The 11,062-nt window shown below is 47.6% G+C and overlaps 1 protein-coding gene across 1 annotated transcript; it reads right to left on the reverse strand.

Annotated features, from left to right (window-relative positions):
* Positions 1 to 8,958: 8,958 nt before the first annotated feature.
* On the reverse strand, positions 8,959 to 10,671 carry LOC141233752 (microtubule-associated serine/threonine-protein kinase 3-like). Its single transcript, XM_073667941.1, has 6 exons — positions 10,645 to 10,671; positions 9,981 to 10,146; positions 9,776 to 9,874; positions 9,411 to 9,533; positions 9,157 to 9,266; positions 8,959 to 9,054 (listed from the first exon to the last, which is right to left on the reverse strand). The coding sequence occupies exons 1-6, from the start codon at positions 10,669 to 10,671 to the stop codon at positions 8,959 to 8,961; spliced, it is 621 nt and encodes a 206-aa protein (XP_073524042.1).
* Positions 10,672 to 11,062: the final 391 nt, after the last annotated feature.

An 11,062-nucleotide genomic window follows, 5' to 3' on the forward strand; every position in this document is an offset into this window, starting at 1 on the left:
TTGGGGGTTGGCTGGATCCAGGACCTGGTGGACGCAGCACGGCTCGGGTGGTCACTCAAAGCTGGAGTGACCAGTACAACATCTGCAGTAAGTAAACACCCTTAACTGCACAACCCGACTCTGTCTTAATTGCCGTCTGCACTGCACCACCACAACCCCCATCCTCTGCACCTGTCCCCCCTGAGGCTATACCCCTCCCGTTGGGGGTTATCCCACCAAGCTGCGCACCCACCATCAGCCTCAGCGGACCCTGCTGCAGCGGCGGCCACAGTGACCGCATCACAACGGGTGGCGTAGTCGACACAAAAGAACTCTTAATAACATCTGTAGGACTGCCACATAACACTGAGTTTGACGCCCTGGGCACGGGCCGGGTCACAGCCGCTCGGAGACTACAACCCCCCATCTGATCCGGTGCCGGGTATTCCCCTCAAAAAGGAATATGTCCCAGGGGGCGCGTCAACTTTGGCGTAGTCGGCAGGATCACGTGCCCGCAACACCCGGGTACTGCGTGCCTGAAGAAAAGTGCAAGTTTACCTCAGAAAGAAGTCTCCCGCCGGTTCCGGAGGGTCCACGCCATCGGACTCCATCACCAGTCGTTTCCCGCCGATTGTCCGCCATTTCCAGCTTGTTCCCGCCATCTGCAGAGTTTCCCGCCACTGGGCGACGCTTCCCGCCAAATCCGAAGATTTCCCGCCTTGGAAGAGCAGCGGACGCCATTATGGGCGTGCCAAAGGAGGGCAGGAGGCCGCCTCCCATCGTGGGCCAGGACAGAAAATGGCGCCAAAAGTGGAAACCGCCCCCACCAACAGAGACTGTGATGCTGGAGGTGTCTGTCAGCGTGGAAGGACTGCCCCTGGAGCTGACAGTCACCGAGTTGCCCCGGGACGGCCCTCGAAGTGGGAGGAGACGAAAGAAAAGAGCAAAGATGGGTGCCGCCTGGAGCAGTCTGGAGCGAGCGCACCCGGAGACAAGAAGTCTAACGAGGAGTAGCGGAGGAGCTTACCCGGAGATGGAGAGAAAGCAGAACAGCACCGGCCCGCTGGCCAGGAGTCTGCTAGAGACCGAGAAAGGAGAGCAGAGCAGCACCGGCCCGCTGGCCAGGAGCCTGCTGGAAGAAGAGCAGAGCAGCACCGACCCGTTGGTCAGGAGCCTGCTAGACACCACGACCCCACTAGGCCTAGTGGAGGTCCTCGCACAGCTCCCCCGAGACCGGGAGTGTGCACAGACTGCCCTGGAGGGCCTCGCACGGAGGATGGCCCGGGTACAGCGCGAGATATTGGCGGAGTGGAGCCGAGAGATGGCCCAGCAAACCAGTCAACGGAGCACGCTACCCTGGAAGAGGAAACAGACCGCCTCTGAGGATGGCGCGGGAGGACCCAAGGCCGGAGACGGCGCCGAGAAGGGAGCCGGACGCAAGGAGGCAGGTAAAGGGGACGCCTATACCCCAAGCCGGGAAACCGCCCACCTGCCCCAGCTCCCCGTCGCAGAGCCCAAAAGTCCCCCTGCTGTGCCCGTAGCCGCCATGTCACCGCTATGGACTAGGCCCCGACCGGAAGCCGCCGCAGCGACCCCTGTGACGTCACACGCCTCGACCCGGAGCGTGACAAAGCAGGAAGAGCCTCCGGCCTGGTCGCAAGGCCTAGTACCCCCGGGCGCCGCATCACCAACAGCGCCCCCTACCTCCGCGGAGCCTCCGGCCTGGTCGCAAGGCCAGGTAGCCCAGGGCGCCGCCGTGTTAACGGTGCCCTTCACCTTCCAGATGCCCCAGGCCTGGCCGCAAGGCCTGGGCAACCCGGGCGTCGCCAACACCGCGCCCGCGCCCGCGAAACCAAGGGTGCCACATCTGGGGGAGGACTTGTTCAGCCAGCTCACATGGCCGGACGGGCGGCCCTTCATCTGGCCCGAAGAATTCCATGAGCTGGAGCGGCAGCAGAGACAAAGGCCCTTGTGTGAGCCCCTGATTCCGGCTCCGAAGCCCGTGGCACGGGTCTCGCCTCCTCTGGAAGAAGCCCAATTTGCGTGGGACCCCACGGGAGAAGATCTAATGGGGTTCACCGGAGAAACCCGGGCAGCTGCGGCAGAGCGCGCTGAGTGCTGCCGTCAGCAGCTCGCGGAGTTCGCAAGAGAGCGGGAAGAGAGGCGGGTCCGAGAGCAACAGGCCCAAGTACGGAGCGCCGAGCAGAAGAGCCGGACCAGGAGGGACCCCCGTGCAGCGCATTGTCCCCGCACCATCGGGACAGTGATCAAGTTCAACCAGCAGCATGGGTGGGGCTTCATCCGAGACCGCAACACCTTCGGTGACGTTTTTGTAACACGCAGAGACGTTGAATCCCATCTGCCGGAGGGTCACAGAGGTCGTGACCTCTACATCGGAGACGAGGTCACCTTCACCCGGCACAAGTGTGCCAAAGGACCTTACGCCCTCCACGTACACCGCCTGACGGAGGAGGAGTTGCGGTGCGAGGAGGAGGAGCAAGAGGACCCGGACGGGTCTGAAGCTACTACCAGCTACAAGCAAAGAGCAGGAGGAAGACGCCGTTGAGTGCGGCAGAGCAGGTGCTGTAAATAGTTACCCGACCGGGTACCAAAGAAACTGTTGCTACATATATAGTCCCCGTTGGGACCAGCATGAGTGAACTGTTTACCCGTTATCCCGTATCCATACCAGGCTGAGGACTGTGAGCAGCCATTCCCTTCCCTTTACCTGGCCGAGGACTGAGAGCGGCCAACTTCCCCTGTATATAGTTGCGCTTCCTAAAGCGCCCCCTACTGGTTTTATAGGAAAGCCACGTGTTCCAGAGACTGTCGCGTTTTACCTGGTCACACGTTGCACAGTGACCGGAGGAGGAGCCAGAAGCGACGAGAAAGTTATTTTTATGAAAAGTTTTATGCTGCATATATTTAAAAAGTTTTATATGTTTTATTATGTTGATATTGAAAAAAAAAAAAAAAAAAATTGCATGTATGGTGTTTTGTCTTTACAGCCCGAGGACGTGCTGTGATTTACCAGGGGGGAATGTAGCACCCTGAGGATTCGGCTGCTACAGGGGTATTGCACCTCAACCCAGAGGTGTGATATTCCACTCCCGGGCAAGGATGGAGAGTGGGACTGAGCTCGGTAGGCTGCATGCACTACACACATCCCATTTCCGGAGGGCAGACCAACGGTACTCCCACTTAGAAATGTGCAGGTACGACCGAGTCTGTCCTTGGCTGGAGTGGGAGGGGGTTGGAACATCCCATGTAGTGTAGGGGCAGATAGGGGGTGCAGTCTGGGTAGTGATAGGAGCTCATTGGGTGCTGGTCACCTGAGCTCACACATAGAGGGATATATAAGGTGGGCACCAACTAAGATCAGGGTCAGATGCAGAGAACAAGTCAGCGAGCAGAGGAGAAGAGAGACCCAGAGTGAGAGAGGAGAAGAGAGACCCAGAGGGGGAAACAGAAAAGAGGACTCCAAGAACCCAAATTAAATCCCCGGGTGAAGAGTCGGCACAGGGTACCGGATCCCAAACTGGTGGGGGCAGAAAACACACCCTAGCCAGAGACCGGAGGCCGTGGGCAGCGTCTGCCACGGTCACCCACCACATCCACCCCGAAGGCATACCACATGAAGGGTCAGGGAACCCAAGGCCAAGGGTGTCCCAACAGAGGGCCCGAGGGAGCTGGACCTAGGTGGATCACTGGTGGGGACGGCCAGAGAACGGGACAGAAGGAGAGCTCAGGGCCACGCTCCGGACTTGTTTGGGGGTTGGCTGGATCCAGGACCTGGTGGACGCAGCACGGCTCGGGTGGTCACTCAAAGCTGGAGTGACCAGTACAACATCTGCAGTAAGTAAACACCCTTAACTGCACAACCCGACTCTGTCTTAATTGCCGTCTGCACTGCACCACCACAACCCCCATCCTCTGCACCTGTCCCCCCTGAGGCTATACCCCTCCCGTTGGGGGTTATCCCACCAAGCTGCGCACCCACCATCAGCCTCAGCGGACCCTGCTGCAGCGGCGGCCACAGTGACCGCATCACAACGGGTGGCGTAGTCGACACAAAAGAACTCTTAATAACATCTGTAGGACTGCCACATAACACTGAGTTTGACGCCCTGGGCACGGGCCGGGTCACAGCCGCTCGGAGACTACAACCCCCCATCTGATCCGGTGCCGGGTATTCCCCTCAAAAAGGAATATGTCCCAGGGGGCGCGTCATATACACTGCACAGTGCCACTTCTCTTGTCCTGTATACTGGGTGTCATTCTCAGTATCTGTATTATTCTGTATATATACTCTGCACAGTACTACTTCTCTTGTCCTGTATGCTGGGTGTAATTCTCAGTATCTGTATTATTCTGCATATATACACTGCACAGTACCACTTCTCTTGTCCTGTATACTGGGTGTCATTCTCAGTATCTGTATTATTCTGTATATATACTCTGCACAGTACTACTTCTCTTGTCCTGTATACTGGGTGTAATTCTCAGTATCTGTATTATTCTGTATATATACACTGCACAGTGCCACTTCTCTTGTCCTGTATACTGGGTGTCATTCTCAGTATCTGTATTATTCTGTATATATACACTGCACAGTGCCACTTCTCTTGTCCTGTATACTGGGTGTCATTCTCAGTATCTGTATTATTCTGTATATATACTCTGCACAGTACTACTTCTCTTGTCCTGTATACTGGGTGTAATTCTCAGTATCTGTATTATTCTGTATATATACACTGCACAGTGCCACTTCTCTTGTCCTGTATACTGGGTGTCATTCTCAGTATCTGTATTATTCTATATATATATACACTGCACAGTACCACTTCTCTTGTCCTGTATACTGGGTGTAATTCTCAGTATCTTGTAATGCAGCAGCTTGCTAGCATTACTGTAAATGGTCCAGGATGTGTTTTACCTGACCATGTACCTTCCCCTTTAACTGACTGGTCACATGACTGTGACATCACACAGGTCCTGTATGCACAGTAAAGGTCTGTACACATGACTGGGACAGCACACAGGACCTATACACACAGCTGACTGATCACATGACTGTGACATCAGCAAGGTCCTGTCAGTATGGGTGTATGTGTGCACAGGATATATAAACCCCGGTAATTGGAGACAGGTGTGTTCGGTGTGAGGCGTGAGGCCTGTGCTCCGTGTGTGTGGGACACCGTTTGTGAGAGGCCTAGTGAGGCCGAGTGAAGCCTGGCAGCCTGAAAGGCAAAGACTGGATAATGTGCGGATGCTAGTGGCCTTGGAAGGCAGCGGCTTTGGAGTGAAGCCTGGTACCTGAAAGGTCGAGCCTGGATCCTGTGTGGATGTCAGTGGCCTTTGAGGGAACGACGGCTGGAGACCCCTACCTGGGAAGCCGCAAAGCCACAGTGGTGGCGGATTATTGAGGAAGAGTCCTGAAAGGCAGAGCCTGGATCCTGTGTGGATGTCAGTGGCCTTTGAGGGAACGACGGCTGGAGACCCCTACCTGGGAAGCCACAAAGCCACAGTGGTGGCGGATTAAAATGGACTGCAGCAACTAAACCGGCAAAGGTAGTACACTTTGTTACATGGACTGTGTTATGGTCATTGATAATTTATTACCTTGCCGTAGGCTGTAACCTGGAGCAAGTGGGCCTGTGTGCCACTTGTCTCATGAATGTTGTAGATATGTGTGTCGGCGTGCCACGGAGTTGGACCTGGTGAACTGTGGCTTATGATGTAATAAACTGCAACATTGTGAGAAAAATGTAAAGACATTGCACGTGTGCATTGATTGACGCAGCGAAGCGAGTAACCCCCAGTATGATGACTAGCGCTGCCTTACAATCTGTATTATTCTGTATATTATACTGGGTGTCATTCTCAGTATCTGTATTATTCTGTATATATACACTGCACAGTACCACTTCTCTTGTCCTGTATAGTGGATGTAATTCTCAGTATCTGTATTATTCTGTATATATACACTGCACAGTACCACTTCTCTTGTCCTGTATAGTGGATGTAATTCTCAGTATCTGTATTATTCTGTATATATACACTGCACAGTACCACTTCTCTTGTCCTGTATACTGGGTGTCATTCTCAGTATCTGTATTATTCTGTGTATATATACGCTGCACAGTACCACTTCTCTTGTCCTGTATACTGGGTGTAATTCTCAGTATCTGTATTATTCTGTATATTACACTGGGTGTAATTCTCAGTATCTGTATTATTCTGTATATATACACTGCACAGTGCCACTTCTCTTGTCCTGTATACTGGGTGTAATTCTCACTATCTGTATTATTCTGTATATATACTCTGCACAGTACTACTTCTCTTGTCCTGTATACTGGGTGTAATTCTCAGTATCTGTATTATTCTGTATATATACACTGCACAGTGCCACTTCTCTTGTCCTGTATACTGGGTGTCATTCTCAGTATCTCTATTATTCTGTATATATACACTGCACAGTACCACTTCTCTTGTCCTGTATACTGGGTGTAATTCTCAGTATCTGTATTATTCTGTATATATACATTGCACAGTACCACTTCTCCTGTTCTGCTGAAGAAGAGGTGGCATTGGCTTTGGGGAGGGTCAGTACTGATGGGTTTATTATTTTCTATGTCTACAATCCTATGGTTAAATAAAAATTAATCCTGAACAACTTGTTTAAAGGGGTTATCTGAAGGTTGGAAATTGTCCTCTATCATTGGGATATGGAATAATTTTCTGATTGCTGGGAGTCCAACAGCCGGAACCCCCACTGTTTCCGAGAACCAGGGATCTGAAGAGCTCTGGGTGAATGGAGCGGTAGTCGATCATTCGCACTGCAGCTCCATTCACACGTGGCTTAATAAACATCCCCTATAATGGAGTGGTGAGGGGCATGAACAAGAAAGCAAAATGTGCTGAACTTTTCATTGTGCCTCAATGGGATGAGGGGGGCGGTGATGTGGTATGTGGGATGGTGGGGTTTGTGTGACAGGCGTGCTTTTTCATTTTTCATCCCATTCCAGCCCTGATCTATATATATATATATATATATATATATATATATATATATATATATATATATATATATATATATATATATATATATATATATATATAATTAAAATTCTTTTAAAAGCAGAAGTGTTAATATGTATTTTTTATCGCTTAGCAGAATGCAGAGTGAAGTTTGATAGATATAAGAAAATCTCAATAAATATAGGAGTTGTTTTTTTTTTTTATTAGGGATAGGGTAGAAGGATAAGGGATGAACAAAATCAGGGACAGAATCAGTAGACAAAATCATAGTCAGTAAGAAATCCGGATCAGATACCAGGTGATCAGTAAAAAAAGCCAAGTCAGGCGAGCAGTTTGGATACAGCGGAGCCTGGTGACAGAGGCATTACCGAAACAAGTCCGGGTAGAGATGTTACAGTTAGAAGGCCACAGGTAGATGGTGAAGGTCCTTCTTTACAGGTCCAGCAGTGATGGTGGATCGGCTGTACTCCGCTAGATGCGGAGCTTTTCCGTCTTTTAGATGACACTTGGGCAACAGCGACAGCATGCAAATGCGTGAGCTGCCCTGGATAGTCCACGCCGGCAGGATGATAAGATCCGGCGGAAGATGGAACCTAAGAGAAGAGAAATAAATACAATGTAAGTGATGGGACTCCATATTACATGATACTACTGTGCGGTCAGTGTGGCCGGCCGGACAGCAGAGGAATCTTATTCACACAGATGTCCGGGGTCATTGTCAGCCATCATACATGTGACAATCCCATCACTGACAGATGACATCTGCTCCCCATGACTTATTCTCATCACTAACATCACACAACATGGAGATGATTCTCACACTTACCTCGTCTCTTTTTCCCCTTTTTACCATTTTCTGAGTTTTGTTGGTCTATACTCAGATTCATTTCAGATTTTCTTTCCTCTTCAGTTGTAAATTCTGATGAGAAAGTAAAAAAACTCAGTAAAGAAATATTCTTATAGGATCTGCTTTGTGTACTGTATATAGAAGAATTGTTCTAGTCCTGTCCCCTATAGTCCTGATAATCTGGCATTACATTATTATAGGGCAGAATAAGTCCTATATACCGTTCATGACCTAATCTGAGGGGCATTAGATGTATCACTGATATGGAGCAGTAAGCGCCCTGTGTGCCGCCACGTGGTGCATCACTAATGAGCGATATTCTACTATAGGAGACAATGTCTTCTTATATTGAAGTGAGTTCCTGGATGCTAAAACGTATTTTACAGAATCCATGAAAACAATTCCTGGATAAAATTAAGGAAATAGAAATACAGTATGGGCCCATGGAAAACATAATTGGGATCCATGAAACCTGGACAACATAGGAGACCTAATACAGAAAAAACAAATATTTGAGCCTTGAAGTCAACATTCACCTTTTGATGCTGTACATACATACCTGATGATGGGGACGAGGAGGGCAAGCTGTTTATAGCATTGTCGCTATCAGATTCAGAAAGCGATTCTTTCTGCCTGTCAGGAAGAATCAGGGGGTCGGACCAGAAGACCCAGGAGGTAACTTCCAACTCTCCCATTCTATGATTTAAGAAAAACATGTAAATCACAAGTCAATGCAGAATAAAAGGGGTGGTCTCACTAGAAGAACACCGACTAGAGGGCCTAATAGGACATATGACAGTCATAGTGAGGAAGGTTTTATGCTCCAATCTACCTTCTATGGATCAGAGCGAAAAACAACTAGCAATAATGGCTGGCATGTAATACTACATCTCTCCTACAGTATGGGCAGCTCTAATACGTGTGAATGGCTGCAATTATGGGCTATTATCACCAACGGTTTCTGAAGCCAAAAGCACAATGACCGCTAATCATTGAGGCTGAATTTGATATTATGGTATTTATGTCCTATATTATGTGTTGTGCATATATATCAGCCTGGAACTCCCATTAATGACCCCATAATCTACTCACATTTCTGAGATATTTGTATTGGTTGCTGGCGTACACTCTGGAGGAGACTTCTGGTCCTCATCATTCATCTTTCTGGTAGTGATGGTACAGAGCTAAACATGGACAAAAACAAGATATGAAATACTTTTTTTTTACTTTTAGAGGTCTTTTTTGTTTCACATATTTTGGATTTATTGCGCACATACGGTACTTACTTTAGAAAGCCTTTCAGAAGAAGATGTAAAATTTTGGAAGTCAAGGTTCTCATTGTTCACACTTGTACCCTCCTCATCCTCTGAGACCGAATGGTCTATTTCAGAGTGATCTACAAAAGTAATGAAGTATTATTAGAGGTTGTTAGTATAAAACAGGCGTCATTTATCACAATATTAGTGGGTACTGATTATTACATTTTATGGAAGACAAGACAAACAGCCGCTTAGTCTAGATGATGTCTTCTTCTACTTACCGATAAATAAGCTGTTGTCCACATCTGAGGCAAGCTGAGGAATGTACTCTGGCTTCTGACTTAGAAGGTTGTTAAAATCTAAGTCACTCAGGAATGGATGACTCTTGATCTCAAGTGATCCTCCTGGAAAAAGAACAAAACAAAAGTGATGTGGACATTGTCAGAGATTGCTTCACATCTGAACAGTTTAACTTAATCTGAATTAATGACATAACTGAGTCAACATGAAGGAAGAAGACTGAAAGTCATAGTGTGGAGAACTAGAAATGGACAATCTGATAGAGAAGTGTTGATCCTCAAGGACATGAGTGATAAGTGTGATAGGTGAATATTAATACTAATATGAATAGTATTATATCTCTTACCTGTCCCAAGTCTATCTGCAGGATTTGTTCTGAGCAGCTCAGTAATCAGGTTCTGTGCATTGGGAGTAGGAGCGGAATTACAATCCCAAATTATGTCACCTGTTATACAGAAAATAAAATCTCTTTACTGGACTGTAAGGTAAAGCAAAGTAAACACCTAAACCAATGTAACTGATCAAAGCAATGGTCGGATCATTCCACTTACCAATGACAATCCTGTCATAAAGCTCAGCTACAGAATCTCCATCAAATGGTACAGATCCCGTGAGAAATTTATGTAGGATTATCCCCATTGACCACCAGTCAACAGGTCTTCCATAGCCTTCTTTCAGGATGACCTCTGGGGCGATGTAATATGGGGTGCCACATAACTGGAAAACAGAAGATAGAGATGAAAATGATAAAATGGTTATTATAACACGTTCTCGCCATAAAAACACAATGACAAAAGATAAAATATCAATGGAAACGTTCTCTAGAAATGAAGAATGTAGAGAAGACACAATAGTGTGATGAGATTTGTAAAGAAAAAAAAACATATGCCAAAGGCAAGGTGAACAGATGGGGTATATTAGTTAACCAAATACCAAAGCAAAACAAAGAAAACCCCTTAAAATATAATCTTTAATAGCTACATTTAAAAGCACCCATATCAATATATGAAGACAAAATGCATAAAATGTACAATATATGGGTAGTGGGATAAACGTAGGATAATTGACATGCAGGCTTGCCCTAGAGATCCCAAATGGGCTGAGATCCCGCCTGCCAGTGGAGGTTGACACCCTAGCTAATCGGTTTGGCGCCCCCCTCCACATCGGCACTCCCTCCGTGACGCTATCCACCCCTAGACAGACATACACATATACAGATAATGATGAAAGGCAGACAGTCATGTTGCTGCTAACATGCTGAATGAAAAAAAGGCAATATTCAATGTATCAATTATATGGAAACAGGGAAGCTGATATAATGTAGTTCCACTAGTACAGATAGGATATCAAATGCACCAATCTATACACAATTCAGTATGATATATAAACCATCATTCAGAAGCCTATTATAGATACATAAAGTACATTAGTGCTGGCAATTACGGGCAACAAGAACAATATTATAAAAGCACGTGTGCTCAATTAACGGTAAACATAGGAACATAAATATGTCCAAAGTAGTAACAAGTCACCTATATAATGACATTGAGCATGAAGATAATAGTCTAGGACAGACGGTATATATAGACAACCTCAAAATCCCCCTGGCTAATCTATAATCAGGACTGATCTA

The sequence above is a fragment of the Phyllobates terribilis genome, unplaced genomic scaffold (genome assembly GCF_046119375.1).
Source record: "Phyllobates terribilis strain yellow unplaced genomic scaffold, ASM4611937v1 Scaffold_623__1_contigs__length_954917, whole genome shotgun sequence".
In the NCBI taxonomy this organism is placed as follows: domain Eukaryota; kingdom Metazoa; phylum Chordata; class Amphibia; order Anura; family Dendrobatidae; genus Phyllobates; species Phyllobates terribilis.